General features: G+C 47.6%; 1 protein-coding gene across 1 annotated transcript; it reads left to right on the forward strand.

Annotated features, from left to right (window-relative positions):
* The first annotated feature begins 1,010 nt into the window (after positions 1–1,010).
* On the forward strand, positions 1,011–17,061 carry LOC100283893 (RNA-binding protein 8A). The gene is made up of 4 exons (NM_001156791.2): positions 1,011–1,335; positions 11,275–11,411; positions 16,206–16,348; positions 16,577–17,061. Exons 1-4 carry the CDS (start codon positions 1,086–1,088, stop codon positions 16,635–16,637), a joined length of 591 nt encoding a protein of 196 aa, NP_001150263.1. The 5' UTR covers positions 1,011–1,085; the 3' UTR covers positions 16,638–17,061.
* The last annotated feature ends 273 nt before the right edge of the window (positions 17,062–17,334 follow it).

Raw genomic sequence — 17,334 nt, forward strand, 5'->3', positions numbered from 1 at the left:
TTAGGTCCACTAGGATGGACAGGTTCTCGGCGGAGCGGGGGTGCTAGAGTCGGAGTGGTACCTGCACCCAACATTTCATCAACCTCGATGACGCGCCTGGCCCTTGCCAGCGCTAGCGAACGATCGAAAGAAAGCAAGGCGCAGATCGAGTGAGGGTGATAATGGCGTATGACCCTAACGACGACGCTGAATGCCTCTTTGTCTGTTTCAAATGTGGTGTCTCCCCTCCTAATATACTGCTCCTTTTCCTCAAGATCTGTTGTCACTGCTGTAGAGTCGAGATGGCAGACTAGAGGAGGTGAATAGTTATTTATAAAACTAATTGCACCACAAGATGGCGGACTAGCAAAACTCACTAATTGCACTACACAAGCACAACGAGAGAGAAACAACTACTTAGCTACACAAGCAAAACAAAACATATTAATTACACAAGCTAACAAGTGAGTACTATTTTACAAGTATGACTAGATATACATCATGCGTCACTTGTGAAACGCGTAGGTTTGTTCCTCTCCTCTTGATTTTCGTCTACGGATGGACCGTTACAATACATATGGGTCGTGATAAAGCACCCAAGTCCAACATGGAAGCAACACGCAACATAATACTTCCACACAATACCATCCCGCTAACTGAAGGAGTATGAACGACTAAATGAGCTAAAAAAGGTCAGACTCCTTTAAAACTCATACATTTTTCGGCCTTCTGACTATGATAAAGTATAATATTTATTTTTATCCATTTATTATCTAATATTAGACTATACATTATCTTTAATATTATTTTTTATAAATATTAAATATGTTTGACTAAGATAAAGTGTAATATTTATTTTTATCAATTTACTATATGATATGTGGACTATACATTCACTTTAATATTAATTTATTTTTTATAAATATTAAATATAATTGTGTGCACGCTTGAATATTATACTTGTTAGACTAGTATTTAATACTACTAACTACCATTTAAATATTTAATATAACATGACTAAAATAAGAGGCTTAAACCGCCACTTGGACCCTCAGTCTCTCACGTTACCAGTCTTCCCGTTCTCGCTCTCTGTGACGGTGGCGGCGATGGGACGAGCGGCGGAGGAGGAGGGTGACGTGGAGTTTGCTGACTACGACCTGGACGACGAGGACGCCATGGAGGAGGACGGCCGCGCCGCCCGTGCGCTCCCCGTGCCCCGCATCGTCTCCCCCGCCGTGGTGCGCACCCGCGGGCGCTTCGTTGGTCGCAGCCCCTCCGTTCTCACCTCCAGCCGCTACCGCTTCGACTTCACCACTAACAACGGAGACCATGGTCCCATCCCACTACCGCAGCGCTGTGAGGACCCCTTGCTCGACCACTTTTTGGATGATCTCTAGGTTTGAACTTTTGGTTGGGGTTTTGGCTTCCGTAGTTTGCGAATATTTTTTGGGGGCGTTAAGGCGTGGGTGGGTGGGGGGGGGGGGGGGGTTGCGTCTTGCTTTGGAGTCTGCTTTTCGCCAGAATTTGCGACCAAGGTTACTGAAGTTTTTGCTAGGGCTCGTGGTTGGTGATCACTGATGTTATGGCGTTTTTTTTTGGGTTCGGATGTGCTTGATCATAAGTACTTCTTTCTACGGTTTCAATATTTCGAGAGTTTCACCAGGAATTACCTTTTGTAAACTGTGATGTTTTGGCATAATATTCCAAACCCAACATGAGGTGTGCAGGGGCTGGTGGTCTTATAAACATATAGTAGTTCATAAGCATGAATTTATAGGGTACACAGAGGTCAAGGAATTACTTATTAGGCTGAATCCATTCCAGTGGTATTGTATTAGGCTGGTTCCAGTGGTATCGCCCACTCAATTGGCTATCACCTGGTCACGTCACTGCCTCGTCGTCGTCGCCTACGCTCTCGTCTTAGCCTTTCCAATGGTTACCTCACATCAACCGCAACATCTTCCAGAAGAGGGGACTGGCTGCGCTATCCCTGGGCATCGAGGAAAGCAATGTTGAGGCTTGGTGGAGTACCTCAGTTACTCGCCTTAATGCCTTAATGGAGGTATCCAAAATGGCTTCAACTCTCTAGTGATTTTAGGAGTTTGGTGTATTTGGCGATACCCCAACAAGAGCGTTTTTGAAGGTGTTCCACCTAGTGTCACTAGGGCCTTGTCTTTAGCTAAGGATGAATGTAGTTTGTGATGTCTTGCTGGTGCTAAGGGTTTGTCCTTGCTCTCAGTTTATGGTCATAACCTAGGTTGAGGCATGTTGTTGCTTCCCTGGAGTAGATGTTTTAGTCTCGTGTGTTTTTTTATGTTTTTGTAAGGCATTTGGCCCTTGTATTGTTCCCCTTCTATCTTTTAATGTAATGATACACAACTCTCCCCGCGTGTTTGAGAAAAAGCTTCTCTCTTCAAGACAACCATTTCATACTCTATTTCAAACACATAAAATGATGCAACCAAATATTTGCATTGAATTTAAACACTCGTGAGTTACATGATAATTAAAAATAAAAAATACAAAAATTAATTTAAAATGACCGGTCCACGTGGCATTGACTAGGTGCCACATGTGGATGATACCGCCCATCGTACGCCACAATGGTGGGTGGTATCGCTCGCTCTCGCCGAGCGGTAGCGCTGTTACCCGCCTAGGCCACCACGTTACTCGGGGTGGGCGGGCGATACTGCCCGCCATTGGAACCAACCTTAGACTAGATGATCCTTTTGTAGGTTTGGTGGTTTTGGGGGAGTACAGTAAGTGTTTTCATCCCCTGGATTGAGTACGGTAGAGCAGTGACTACACTATGTAAATTGATATATTCATCACCTATTGGTAGACAGAATTATGGGAAACCTAACCCTAACTCAGGGTTGGGTGCTGTATTAATAGACCAAGTTAGTTGGGCCTGCCCCATTACACAGGGGTGAGACTATAATTACACGGGGTAAACCCCAAAACCCTAAACATGTACTCTAACACCCCCCGCAGTCTCAACTCTATCCTGTACAGATGTTGAGACTGGATCGAAAATATGTGAATATACTCGACAGTAGCCCCTCGGTGAAGATGTCAGCGAACTGCGGTGTGGTGGGGACGCTGAGAACCCGAACGTCACCGACAGTGACACGCTCGCGAACGAAGTGCAGGTCAATATCCACGTGCTTTGTGCCTTGATGTTGCACGAGATTAGTGGAGAAGTAGACCACGCTGACGTTGTCGCAGTAGACGAGGGTGGCACGCTGAAGGGGGCTGTGGAGCTCCTGGAGTACCTGGAGCATCCAAGAGGCCTCTGCCACATCGTTGGCCACAACGTGGTACTCGGCTTCTACGCTGGAGCGGGAGACGACATGCTGCTGCTTGGCGGCCGAGCAGACGAGGTTGGCGCCTAGGAACACGACATAACCGGAAGTGGACCTATGCGTGTCGGGACAGTTAGCCTAGTCAGCGTCGGTGTAGACCACGAGCTCCGACGTCGGGGATGGTCGGAGTAGAAGGCTATAGTCGAGGGAGCCGCAGAGGTAGCGCAGGATCCGCTTGAGAGCGGTGAGATGGGGCTCCCGCGGGGTGTGCATATGCAGGCACACCTGTTGGACGGCGTAGGCGATGTCGAGCCTGGAGAAGGCCAGGTACTGGAGTGCGCCGATCAGGCTCTGGTAGGACGTCGCTTCGGCGACCGGGGGCTCGTCGTCCTCAGAGAGCTTCGCCTGAGTGTCGACATGAGTGGAGTAGGGCTTGCAGTCGGACATGCCAGCTCGCTTTAGGATGTTGATGTCATACTGGCGTCGGTGGAGGAAGAGACTCTAAGGCCGGCGCTCGGCGGTGATGCCGAGAAAGTGGTGAAGGGGCCCCGGGTCCATCGTGAACTCCCGCTGAAGGGCGACGATTGTGCGCTGTAGGAGGTCGGCGGTGGATGCTGTGAGCACAATATCGTCGACATAGAGCAGGAGGGAGACTGTGTCATCGCCGTGCCGGTAGATGAAGAGAGACGTGTCCAACTTGGCTTCGATGAAGCCAATGGAGGCCAAGTAGGAGGTGAAGCGACTGTACCATGCCCGCGGTGCCTGCTTGAGGCCGTACCGTATAGGGAGCGATTCAACCGACATACCAGATCCGGACGAGCGGCGTCGACGAAGCCGGTGGGCTGGCTGCAGTAGACAGTCTCCGTCAGAGTACCGTGGAGGAAGGCATTCTTGACGTCGAGCTGATGGACCGCTCAGTCACGGGAGAGGGCGAGGGAGAGGACGGCTCACACGGTGGTGAACTTGACGACGGGTCTGAAGGTCTCGTCGTAGTCCACACCGGGGCGTTGGGTGAAGCCCCGAAGGACCCAATGGGCCTTGTAGCGGTCGAGGGAGCCATCCGAAGTCGGCTTGTGGCGAAAGAGCCACTTGTCGGTGACCTCGTTGGTGCCTGGTGGACGCGGCACCAGGTCCAAGGTGTGGTTGGCTAGCAGGGCCACGTACTCCATAGCGCGACGCCAGCGGGGGTCGGCGTGGGCGGCGCGAACGGAGGAGGGGACCGGGGAGGCATTCGGAGGAGTGGCAGCCGTGTCAGCCACCAAGATCAGCCAGTCGACGGGGCGGAGAACGCCGGCTGCGCGGTGTCACCATCGGGTGGACGTACTTGGGGTCGCGGTGGATGGCAGCCAGGTAGGGATGACAATTTTACCCGCGGGTTCGGATATCCAACCCGTCGGGTTCGGTTTCTGTCACACCCGGTTTTGGAAGGCAAACCGAATGCGAACCATGTACGTGCCAGGATCAGAAACTCACGTACGCAACGATTACATAATTGGACATCATCACACAATGCTCGAAATAAATAGCGGAAATGTACTTTAATTACATCAAAATGTCCAAGACATCCACAAAGTCTAATACATAGCCATAATGTTCAACATCAATATCAAAGTGCGAAGAAACGAAACGTAGAAGATAAGCCTACACAGGCAGCTGACTGGGGGTTTGCCGCTAAGAAAAACTAGAACTCGTCATAGTCCTGGAACTCCTCAAAGTCCTCCATGTTGCCAGCATCACCTCCTGAGCACTGAGTACAGTGGGGACAACCTGGGGTGGGGGTGGTGTGTAAAGCAAGGGTGAGTACACATCAACGTACTCAGCAAATGTCCCGTTTGGCTAAAGTGGACTAGCTGTATGTGGGGTTGAGGTTAAGCAGTTGCTTTTAGTTGGTCAAGTATTTATTATTATTAGTAGAGCCAAGTTTTAGTAATAAACCCAGTTATTATCCAAAAGTACTCCCTCAAAGAGGAAATACCAGAGATCAGATTTATAACATCATTGTTAACCATCATCATAAAAGTAACCAAAGTTCTTCTAATCAAATAGGATCCCAAGGCTGCTCTTAACCGTGAGCTCGGCTGATATACCAGTTTCTAACACTCTGCAGAGGTTGTACACTTTACCCACAAGTCGTGATCCCTTTCCAGCCTGGGTTGTACAGACCCGATCTTCACTACCGAGGTGAATGGCTAGGGATACACTACGTAGCCTTTACAAAGACTCCCCTGGTGCATAACTGCTCGTTAGGTTTCGCCAGTCGTACAAACGCAATACACCTCCCCAAGGTGGGTGACTAACAAAACCAAATCGAATGAACCTCTGCACCCCCATTGGCAGAGTGAGCACTACGCCCTGTCCCCCATTGACGACCCTCCGGCAAAGCCAACTACATCCCCAGGTTCATCTAATTATTCAACTTAGGGCGTCCCATTCCACCCTCATGGTTGCACTGTTATCCCGGGTGGTCACTCCACGAACAGGTCCTTACGGAGAGGTACTCAGGAAAAAGGCCTCAGCCCACTAGAGTATCACAATATCATCATTGGGATAACATCATCGTATCATAAATAATCACATCATGTTCATTGATTAAGTTAAGGAAATAGCAAAATGCTAACCATGATAACCCAAAAGGTAAACAAGGATAAGGTAAATACAGACTAGTCAATCCTTAGGTTTAAGTAATGTAGTGCGGGACAATGGATTATAAAGTACGTAGGACATAATAGGTCAGATGACACTTGCCTTCATTAGGTAGTTGCTCAGGGAGGTCTTCAGCAACACACTCAGGAAACTCGGACTGCTCGTTGTCTAAATAAAGCGAGCATACATTCAATACATTTAGAAAGTACAAATGAACAACACACCAAAACATGTACAAACATTGGAGTACATCTCAAAAGGCACAATATTAAATAAGGAAGAATGAGATCAAAGTATAACATGAACTAACTTCATTTAGGAGTTGATTATTCTTTAAGTGTTGTCCATAATTACATAACCTAGTTTAATTTTTTTTATTGTAACCTAAAAGTTAGACCAGAGATGAATTCATGTAATACAGGTTATTAGTCTCACAAAACTAAATATACTTTAACCCCTAGGGTTTTCCTTTTATTTATTTTATTAAATAAACAAACCTACACATATGCTAGTTCATAGTTAACCATAAAATTAGAATGTGCAGACAGTAAATGGAACTAATTTATTTAAACAGAGAATATTCCTATGAACATTTTGCAATTTGAATCACTAAATTTGGAGTTCATATGCAAAAGATATGAAATAAACAAGTTTGGGAATTTAAAATATGAAACTAGGTCTAATTCTATAATTATTTAAAAGTCTAGGGTTCAATCTGCAAGATTACAGGGGCCTGCGCGCGAAAACCAGGGACGACGAGTTAATTCCAGCTGACCCGAGGGTCTCTTAAGCAAAACTACACGCGAAAGGGTATCAGACGATCTCAACTGTTAGATCAGAAATCCATGGCCGAGATTAGATCTGCGCCCGAGGGCGAGCGCGCGCGGGCGAGCGAGCGCTGACAGGCGGGCCAGGGGTGTCAGCGGCCGGGCTGACCGATCGGGCCCAGCGCCAGGGGACACAGGCGCTGACAGGCGGGTTCAGACGCAGGACGCGCGTGCGCGAAGCGGTATCCTGTGATCTGGGCCGTGCGATCAAGATCGGATGGGGGAGATCAAACCGGGAGGGGGGTGAACGACTGCGGGCAGCGCCGCTCCTCTTCGCGGCGGTGAAGTCACCGGAGTCGGGGCGGGTGCGTGCTACGGCGGTTCCGGGGTCGCCGGAGTTGGTTAGAGATGATGAAGACGACTCGACGAACTCGATGGCGGGGCTGTGGCCACGAGACCGGGGTCAGAGAGGGGGAAACGGCGGGGGGAAAAACTCCGGGCGGGCCGAGGTAACTTCGGTGAGGAATTCCGGCCGCCAGGAGAGGCAATCGGTCGCGATAGGGCTCGGGGTAGTTCCAGTGGAGGCAGGGGAGCATTATGGGCCAATACCGGGCACTGGATGGGGTCGGGCTGGCCGAACACAGTGCGGGCGCGGCGAGCAAGCGCAACCACACGCCGGCGAGGCCAAATTGGCTACAGGTAGGCGTGAATAGGGGAAAACAAGCGCGGGGATGAATGTCTCAACTCGGGGCGGAGCTCGGGGTCGCTTGGCGTGGCCTCCGGCGAGCTGGATGACTGGGGAGGCGGGCACGGGTCTCCGGCGAGGTCGGACGGCGTGGGCAGAGCACTAGCGAGAGCGGGGCTGCGTGAAATGAGGCGGGGAAGTGAGTGCGGGTGCGGGCGGTGCTCAAAAAGAGCTGGGACGCATGGGCAGACGATGTGGCCAAGGTTCCCGGCGACGTGCGCGAGTGCGCGCGCGCGCTGGTCCACAGCGGGCGCGGGGAAGGCGGAGCTGACAGCGCAGGCCCACGGCACAGAGAGAGAGGACGGGCGCGCGGGGGTAACGACTCGACGACTGGCAAAGCGGGCCCGCAAAGCAGAGAGAGAAGAAGGGCACGCGGGCGAGGAAACCGGCGCCGACAGCCTGGCCCCACTGGGCAGAGAGAGGGTGAGAGAGGGCGCGCGGGGGAGGGGGTTGCCGCTGTCAGGTGGAACCCACCTATCAGGCGGCGCGGGCGCGCGGCCTGGCTGGGCCGAGCTGGGCCGGCTGGGCTGCTTTGCCTTTTTCCTTTTTCCTGAATTTCCTAATTGCTTTTCCATTTCTTTTCTCTAGGGTTTTCAATTCAAATTCAAATCAAGTTTCAAATTCAAACTAATTCAAACATGTGCAACAATTCAAAGAATATTCAAACTCAGCATGATGCAACATGTCATGACCCATAGTGTTTTGACAAAAATAAATAATTAATCCCCCCTTAATTAAGCTATTTCTACTCAAAAGGAAAAAAGGTGAGAGAGAATCTAGAGAGGGATAGAACCTAGGGTGAGAGAGAGAAGAGTAACACCTGAATTTGGATGATAATAAGAAAGAAATTTTATACCCCAAATTCAGGGTGTTACAGTTTCGGGTACGAATTTGTACTCGCGGGTCTTGCCCGTACCCGACCCATGATAAAATCGGGTCGGGTACGGATATTTTTGTCGCCCGCGGGTTACCCGTGGATATCCGTAAAAACTAAAAAACTAGTGCGCATGTATCGTGAAGACTTGAACTGTTTCCATATTATGTTTTGTATGCTTGTGTTGACGCATAATTCATGAAGACTTGTTTGAAATGTTCCCTGTACGCATAAGTTTTCTGGAATTTTTGCTGGTTATGATTATATTTTCTGGAAATTTTCGGTATTTTTTAGATATATATATACCCGCGGGTACCCGATACCCGCCCGATACCCGACGGTTACGGGCACGGGTACAATTTTTTACCCGCGGATACAGTTGCGGGCGGGTATGGGTATGGCTAATACCTGCGGGTACGGTCGCAGGCGAGTATTTATTATACCCGACCCGAATCCGACCCGTTGCCATCCCTACAGCCAGGTGGTACACAAGGGGCTTGGTGCGGGCCGGTGGGGGCTTGGTGCGGGCCGGTGGGGCGTCGGGAGCCGAGGGCGTGGCCCGCTCACGGCAATGGTATATGAGGGCGGGGTCGGCGAAGCGGACCGCGCTCGTCAACAGGGCCGGATCAGCGGGAGCCGAAGGAGTGGCTCGCCCACGGCGATGGTAGACGAGGGCGGTCGGGGAAGCGGGCCGCGCTCGTCAACGGGGCTGGACGTGGCACGAGTAGAGACGTTAGCGGAGGCGTCAAGGCCGCGCGTGACGCGGGTAGAGCCACGAGCGAAGGCGTCAGAGCCGCTCGAGGCGCGGGCAATGGCGCAAGGCAGGGCGCCTGGGGTGGAGGGGGAACCAGATCGGACTCAAGGAGAGAGTCGAGATCGGTGGGTGGGGAGGAGCCAACAAAGGGAAACATATCTTTGTCGAAAACAACGTGACGAGGTCAAGACAACGATACCCCTTGTGGTCAGGGGAGTAACCAAGGAAGAGGCAGCGAGTGGAGCGAGGAGATAGCTTATGGGGAGCGGTGGCGGAAGTGTTGGGATAGCAGGCACAACTGGACACACGAAGGTGGTCGTAAGAGGGGGTTGTGCCGTACAGGGCAAAGTGGGGTGGCTAACTGCCTTCGAGGGGAGGCGGTTGAGGAGATGTGTGGCAGTGTGCAGGGCCTCTACCCAGTAGCTGGTAGGGGGAACGCGTGGAAGAGAAGACAATGGATCATATTGGTGGTGGTGCGAATGGTGCGTTCGGCCCGATCGTTCTGGGGAGAGGTGTAGGGGCACGGGAGACGCAACTGGACGCCATGGGTAAGGAAAAAGGAGAGAGAGGCGTGGTTGTCGAACTCGCGGCCATTATCACACTGCAGGACACGAACCGGGTGACAAAACTGGGTGGATACCTAGGCGAAGAAGTGGGTGAGGGTGGTGAACATGTCGGACCTCAACCGGAGAGGAAAAATCCGAAGAAAATGGGGAAAATCATCCAAGGTATTATTTATATCCAGAAAGTCTGAGTACAGGGGAGGTTCAAAGACCACAATGAACCAGATCAAAAGCCTGCTCAGCCCGAGAAGTAGTAAATGGGAGACAAATATGTCGGCCTAGCTGACAAGCATGACAGAGACCCTCAAAATGTCCCCTACTACATGAAAGATCTAAACTACTGGTGAGCTTGGTCATGACGTCGGGTCCTGGATGGCCGAGACGACGATGCCAAGTGGTGGAGGAGGTGGTAGACCAGAACAGGAGGTGGAGACGCGCCGGTAGAGGAGGGCCAGAGCGTGTAGAGTGGCCCCAAGCTGTCACAGCGGGCGAGAGGGGTTCTGGTGGCCAGATCCTTCACAGAAAAACCAGAGGGGTCAAACTCAATGGAGCAAGAGTTGTCGGTGGTGAACCGACGAACAAAAAGAAGATTATTCCCACTTAAATATAGTAGAGTTATGTATTGTGCTGCTTTTTTGATATCCCTTAGCAACATCATTTAGTATTTACAACATATTGTGTTTTGCAAAACCATGAAAAGCGCCTTGTTTGTATTCTTTGATGTTTTTAAGATCGACTAATGTATGTAGTCCAGCGTTTTTGGTACCAGGAACCTGTAGTTTAACTCTTCCAGGGCGTCCTTGATATGCACATCAGTTTACCCATGCTTCGCAAACATGTATGAATAACATAATAAGTCAGAAAAAAGTGCAAGTATGCTTGTTCCTACGCACTATCTAAGTACCACTCCTTAGGTCCTGAGTCCGAATCCCATTGGAAGCGAATTTCAGGTCGACGTTAAAAAAGGTCACTCGTTGGTTCCCCTGGCCATGTATACATGAGATGGACTGACCTATAGGGGGTGAATCCTCGTGTAGGGTCTGGGAGGGCTCAAAGCACAAGTAAAGATCTGGCCTATAGGGGGTAGAGTCTCATGTTGCACGGGGGACCAGCTTTCGTGACCTTTTTTGGTCGGGGCTCCGATTAAGCTTCTTCTTAATATTATATCGTAGTGGCGGTCTTTCCCCTACCAGCCGAGTTTTTTACAGCTTCGACAAATTTACAATCATGTCTTAAGCCTATACATTTGGACTAATACATGCTGAGGGTACATTGGTCTTTTCCTTGTTCTATCTTCGACGAAATGAGTTTCGAAGACTCCTTATGGTCTAACCCAGCTTCATTAGTTGAGTACGCATGGCGACTGTCCGAAGCTTCTGCCTTCGTGTATGCATATGTTATCAGCTTCGACTGAAGATTATCTTCGGCATTAGTCCTGCAACATATGAAGCACAATAGAAAATAGTCGTTGGATTAGTGTTTTGAGGACCTTCGGGAGAAGAAGGCTCCCAACATATGATTACACTGCTTTTGGTTTATGGTCGTTGTTTACTTTTCGGTGCAGTAGTGATGTATCTCTCATATGTCTATTGTTCGATGTTCGCTCTACCTCTTGTGTTAACTAAGAACTTTGTTCATCTGTAGCTATCGAAGGCTGGGCAATTCTTGTTTCTGGAGTTAAAGACGATGCTGAAGAAGATGATCTTTACAATGCTTTCAGTGATTTTGGTCATGTCAAGGACTTGCATCTCAATCTAGAACGCCGCACTGGATATGCCAAGGTAAATTTGATAGCTTTACTCTGAGAGGCTAAAAACAAATGATGCTCATTATTTGTTCAGAATATGGACTTCCACGAGGTTCAGGTAAAAGCTCAATTGTTTCTGACTAAAGTTCTATTCTGTTTAACATATGTTCTGGTAAATTGATTGTGCCAAGGTCCTGATGTATGTAGTTCATTCTGCACAAAGTGATCTAGCCATTCATACATCTTGTCTTATGATTATCATTGCCAAACATTTTCTTTACTAGCATTTTTTTTACTTAGGGGCCTTTAACAGTTCAGGTAAAAGCTCATTTTTTTACTTAGGGGCCATGCAAATTTAGGCTTGGTAAACTTGTCAAAATCATTTGCTTAGTGGACTCCTTTTCGTTATGGCAATCTTTAGACAGAGCCTGTTTAAGTTTAGTATACGCACTCATTTGGCTAAATGGTATTTCCTCTCTTCTGTGACCACCTGCGGAAATAATCTAGTGCTGATGGCATCCACCTAATGAATCATAGTCTTGGGAGCTTATATGTTGATATCAAGTAAATTTGTGTATTGCTACGTGCAAGCCTACCTCTTTGATATAATTTCCCTTCCAAGATTGTAGCCATGTTCCCCCTTAGACCATCTCCAGCAGGCCGTGTAAACGGACATGCAAAATACTGTTTTGCGCTGCAGATTACACTGTTTGCAGAGTGAAGTTTGAAATAGAGAGTGAGATAGGGAGTGGGATAGGGAGTCTGCTGGAGACACTAGTAGAAAAAAGTTCAAAGCCTGCGGTGCGATATATTTTTACAGGCGGATTCGGTTATCAACCGTCTGTGCTATTTTTAATGGCCGTTCTTTAAGAAAACCGCCACTATAAATCGTATTTCTACAGTTCCTTAACTCCTTAAGAAAACTATCTGTAGAAATCCATAATTTCTAGTGGCGGTTTTCTTAAGAAACCGCCACTAGAAATCATTTTTATCCTTAATTTTTCGAGTTTTTCAAATGACCTCGTATGATGAAACCACCAAAATAAAAGTTGTAGATCTCTGAAAGTTATGAAACTTTGTAGTTGACAACTTTTTTATTTGAAATCATTTCGACTCTCAAAAATTGCATCTAAATTTGTCAAATTTAAAACTCTGGAATACCATCAAACAACTTCCTCCGGACAAAGCCCCGGGGCCTGATGGGTTCACAGGCCGTTTCTATAAGGCTTGCTGGTCAATCATTAAAAAAGATATTATGGCTGCTATCTTGACTGTTTGGAACAAGGATTTTCGGAATTTCAGATACCTCAACACAACCTTCATCACTCTCTTACCTAAGAAAGAGGATGCCATCCTTGCCAAGGACTTTCGGCCTATTAGCTTGATCCATAGCTTCGCAAAGTTAATCACGAAGGTCATGGCAAACAGACTTAGTGGTTATATGGACAAGTTGATTTCTAAGAACCAAAGTGCGTTTATCAAGGGCAGATTCATTCAAGACAACTTCATGTTAGTTCAGCAGACTGCAAGATTGCTGCACGCTCAAAAACAGCCCAGAATTCTTCTCAAGCTAGACATTTCCAAGGCCTTCGATTCAGTGTCTTGGTCCTTCCTTCTTGAAGTGTTGGAAAAAGTTGGATTCGGGCCCATATGGAGAGATGTGATTAGTGGGCTGCTTATGACCTCTTCTACCCAAATTATGCTTAATGGAGTACCTGGGGAATACATCCAACACAAGAGGGGTCTGTGGCAGAGGGACTCGCTATCCCCTCCTTTTCATCATCATTATGGATGTTCTCAATGGCCTAATTGTTAAAGCTGCTGATGAGGGCATGCTCCAACCCCTTTCAACACGCTCCATTCAGCACCGAATATCGCTCTATGCTGATGATGTGGTGATATTCTTGAGACCGACTGCTAGTGATCTGTACTTGGTAACCAGGATATTGGAGTTGTTTGGGGACGCCTCGGGGCTAAAAACCAATGTTCAGAAAAGCAGTATGGCCCCCATTCACGGCTCTCCGGTTGACATGGAAATGGTAACCCAGATTTTTCCTTGCAAAGTTGAAACGTTCCCTCTTAAATATCTCGGGCTACCTCTTTCTCTCAGGAAGTTAAGCAAGGAGTAGCTGCAACCACTTATCGATAGGCTTGCGGACCTCTTACCTAATTGGAGGGCCGACTTGATGACTCGAGCTGGCAGAGCTATCCAAGTGCAGCATGTACTCACGACTACAATTATATATCACGCCATGGCTTTGGATTTACCCAAGTGGGCTATCAAAGCCATTGACAAGATTAGACGTGGCTTTATTTGGAAAGGTCGAAAGGATGTGCTCGGTGGCCACTGCTTAGTTGCTTGGGGCAAAGTGACACACCCAAAGGAGTTTGGTGGGCTTGGCATCTCAGATTTGCAAAGGCTGAATTGGGCCCTTCGAGTTAGATGGCTGTGGTTGGAAAAAACAGATCCCTCGAAGTCTTGGGCTGATTTACCTCTCCAGAGTTCCAGCACTCTGAAATCTATGCTCTCTACAGCTTTGACTACAGAAGTTGGTGATGGTCGTAACACCTTGTTTTGGAGGGACAGATGGTTGATGGGGCTGAGTGTTGAGGACCTAACTCCTCATATTTTTGCCCTCGCCCCAGCCAGGATTGCCAATAGGAGAACGATGGCAGAAGGTATCGTGGAGATGGCTTGGATTCGGGACCTGAGAGGCACCATCACTTGGGCTGTCCTCTCTGATTTTTTAACTCTTAGTGAAGTCATTGCAGATTTCTCCCTTAGTGATGGTGTGCCAGACAAGCATATCTGGAAATTCTCCCCGACAGGTCAATACTCTGCAAAGTCGGCATATGATATGCTATTTCTAGGTTCCACTTCTTTTGGAGCATTTGAGCGTGTTTGAGAGTCTTGGGCACCTTCAAAGTGCAGATTCTTCGTTTGGCTTGTCATGCACAACAAATGCTGGACCGCGGACCGTCTTGCTAAAAGAGGACTTCCCCATCCCAATGTGTGTCCCCTTTGTGACCAAGAGGAAACAATACAACATCTTCTCATCTCTTGCGTCTTTGCAAGACAGTTCTGGTACTTCTTGTTGAGCAGGTCTGGGTTGCCTAATCTTTCACCGGACAACGCTATTTGCAGCCTGGATGACTGGTGGAGCAGGACTGTGGAGAAGATTCCCCGTGATCTCCAATCAGGCTTCAATTCTATAGTTATTCTTGGCGCTTGGAGCCTTTGGCGTCATCGCAACGACTGTGTGTTCAATGGGAGGTCGCCGAGCCTTGCGAGTACTCTCACCCTCGCTGGCGATGAGCTCAGGATGTGGTGTAGTGCCGGGGCGAAAGGGTTGAACCTGCTTTCAACTCTTGCGTTTATGCTTGACCCAGGGGGATAGTCTTGTGTCTTGTCCAGAGTGGTTGAGTGTGGTGGTTGTGTTGTGTCTGTTGGTATGTTGTGTCTTGTTATGTCATGTGTGTGGCGTGTGCGTGTGATGTACCTTCTTCTATCTATCTATTAATGGAATGATACGCAGATCTCTTGCGTGTTTGAGAAAAAAACTCAAATTTTGCAAACGGCCTCGGATGCAAAGTGTCAAAATGAAAGTTGTAGAACTTCAAAAGTTATTCAACTTTGTAGTTGAAAACTTTTTTATTTGAATTTTCATTTACGGTCTCAAACAAGCAATTTACACTCAGTTGGTTGTAATATGTGGACAAAAAAACTACAAACTAGACACAAAGCATGCCATAGGCGGAGTGGTAGAGGATGGTACGTGCGAGGGTGAGGTCGGAGGTTTGATTCCTAGCAACCGCGTATCGCGCGAATTTTGCGCTAAAAATGCTGCGACTTGCCAGTGGAAATCGATTTTTTTGCGGGTGGGGTGGGCTTTGAGGCCTCTCCTCAAATAAAATAATTTTCTTGCTGTTTTTAAAACCCGTTTGATGTTTCTGAAAATAATTTTCACTTGCGGTTTTATTATGCCGACCCCAGTGAAAATCGATTTCCATTGACGGTTTTCTTAGCTCAATCGCTAGTGGAAATCGATTTCCATTGACGGCCCTCAGTTACTCGTCTCTAAAAATAATGATTTCTAATGGCCCCTAACACTGGTGGTTTTAAAAAATGCCGGTGAAAATAGGTTCACAACCAACACTATAGAGCTTCTATGTACTAGTGAGATAGTCTTAGAGCTTGTTCGGTTATTTCCATTCCATATGGATTGGAGGGGATTGATGGATTGGAAGAGATTTTGACTTACTAGGGATTGAAACTCACTCAATCCCTTCAATCCATATGGATTGGGGTGGTAACGAACATGCTCCTTAACATGAGGGATTGCCATCCAGCCATTAGTCTTCTACTTGAGCTCCCACATATTGGAACATCAAGTGTCAATTTACTTACGTATATTACTTAATGCATCTTCGTTCCTAGCAAAATGGTGTGTCCGTATGGAAGCATTATTATGAACCACTGACGACTCAGTTGTATAGACGTTCAGATTTGGCAAAATTGTTTTACACGGTTTAAACCCAGTAAGAAAAGTAAGTCTGAAGTACTGTTTCTGGAGAACAGCATGTGATACACTGCAGTGTGCCTGTAGTTGTGGTTTTATGGAAAATATAATTCACGAGGGGCGCGTGCATCTTAGTTCATTCATAGATAACATTTCCTTTGAACGAAAAAGTTTATTAGCCACATTTTGCAATAAAGCGTATTCTAGTTAAAGATAAACAGTATCTGGTAACAGTAACTTTCTGCTCAGTTTGTTATGTGCACTTTTGTTTGCCCCACTGCCCCCACCTGGATCATGCTGGGTGACAGGGATACGCGCTGATTGAATACGAAAACTTTGAGGAAGCACAAGCAGCGATCAGAGCAATGAACGGGAGTCAGCTGTTCACAAAAACTATCAATGTTGACTGGGCATTCAGCAGAGGTCCTATACAGAATTTCAAGAGTGCAAGGTATGGTGTCCACTGGCGTAAATTTTCCTTTTCTTTTGGTCATGTATCTGCATTGGATGTCTAAAATAAATAGTGCCACGCCATGATATATGCATCAAATTCTGGAACACACTTATTACTTGTACATTTTTTTAAAGCTCCCCCCCTGTGCAGGTGCATGCGATTCCAGTATGGTGACATGTTCACTTGAATCGTAGCGTACTGACCAGTTTCTTATGTTTGTCACAGGCCATCACGCCCAAGATCTAGGACTCCTCCGCGCAGGCTTGCTGCCTTGACGCCATATTGACTACCGCGGGGGAGCGGTGGCTAGGCTGTGTCAGTTCTAAAACTGATCGTGTTTTGGCTGTGAGCAGCCGCTAGATACTGCGACTTATCGTTTGGCGCCCGAACCTTGATTCTGCTAGACCTGTATATGCGCTTAGCTGGTTCAGCTAACTTGGGGGAGGCTGCTGCGCTTCGCTCCACTGACTGCTATTGCCGAAGGTCCTCTAGTGTGTAAACAATCTGTATCATCGATCCGTATCACCACGGGGATTAGGTTTTGTTGGGCGTGCTCTGGACGTATCCACTCGTTTTCTGGTTGGGCGTGCTCTGGGACGCATCCACTCGTTTTCTGGTAACAATCAGCCAAAACGTCTTATATAATTGGCGACAACTAATATGCAAGCAACTATTATATACAAGCGTGCAAGCAAATATCTTGTTCTGTTAGATCTAAATCTAACTGTATGTCATATTTAACATTTAAATCCTCTCATTACCGTCTCGTGTAGCTTTATAAAAAAAGCTCCTAACAAACCACGATTACATATACGGTTGGATCTTAGATCTAATAGACCAAAAGAGCTACTTGCATGTTTGCACCATCTAATGACTGTTTACATATTAGTCATTGTCTATATAATTATGAATCAAGCGTACTACTGTTCAGGTTTAAATTTCCTAAAATAACATTTTATCCAAAAGTGTCCTGACAGAATTGC

The sequence above is a fragment of the Zea mays genome, chromosome 1 (genome assembly GCF_902167145.1).
Source record: "Zea mays cultivar B73 chromosome 1, Zm-B73-REFERENCE-NAM-5.0, whole genome shotgun sequence".
Lineage (NCBI taxonomy): Eukaryota > Viridiplantae > Streptophyta > Magnoliopsida > Poales > Poaceae > Zea > Zea mays.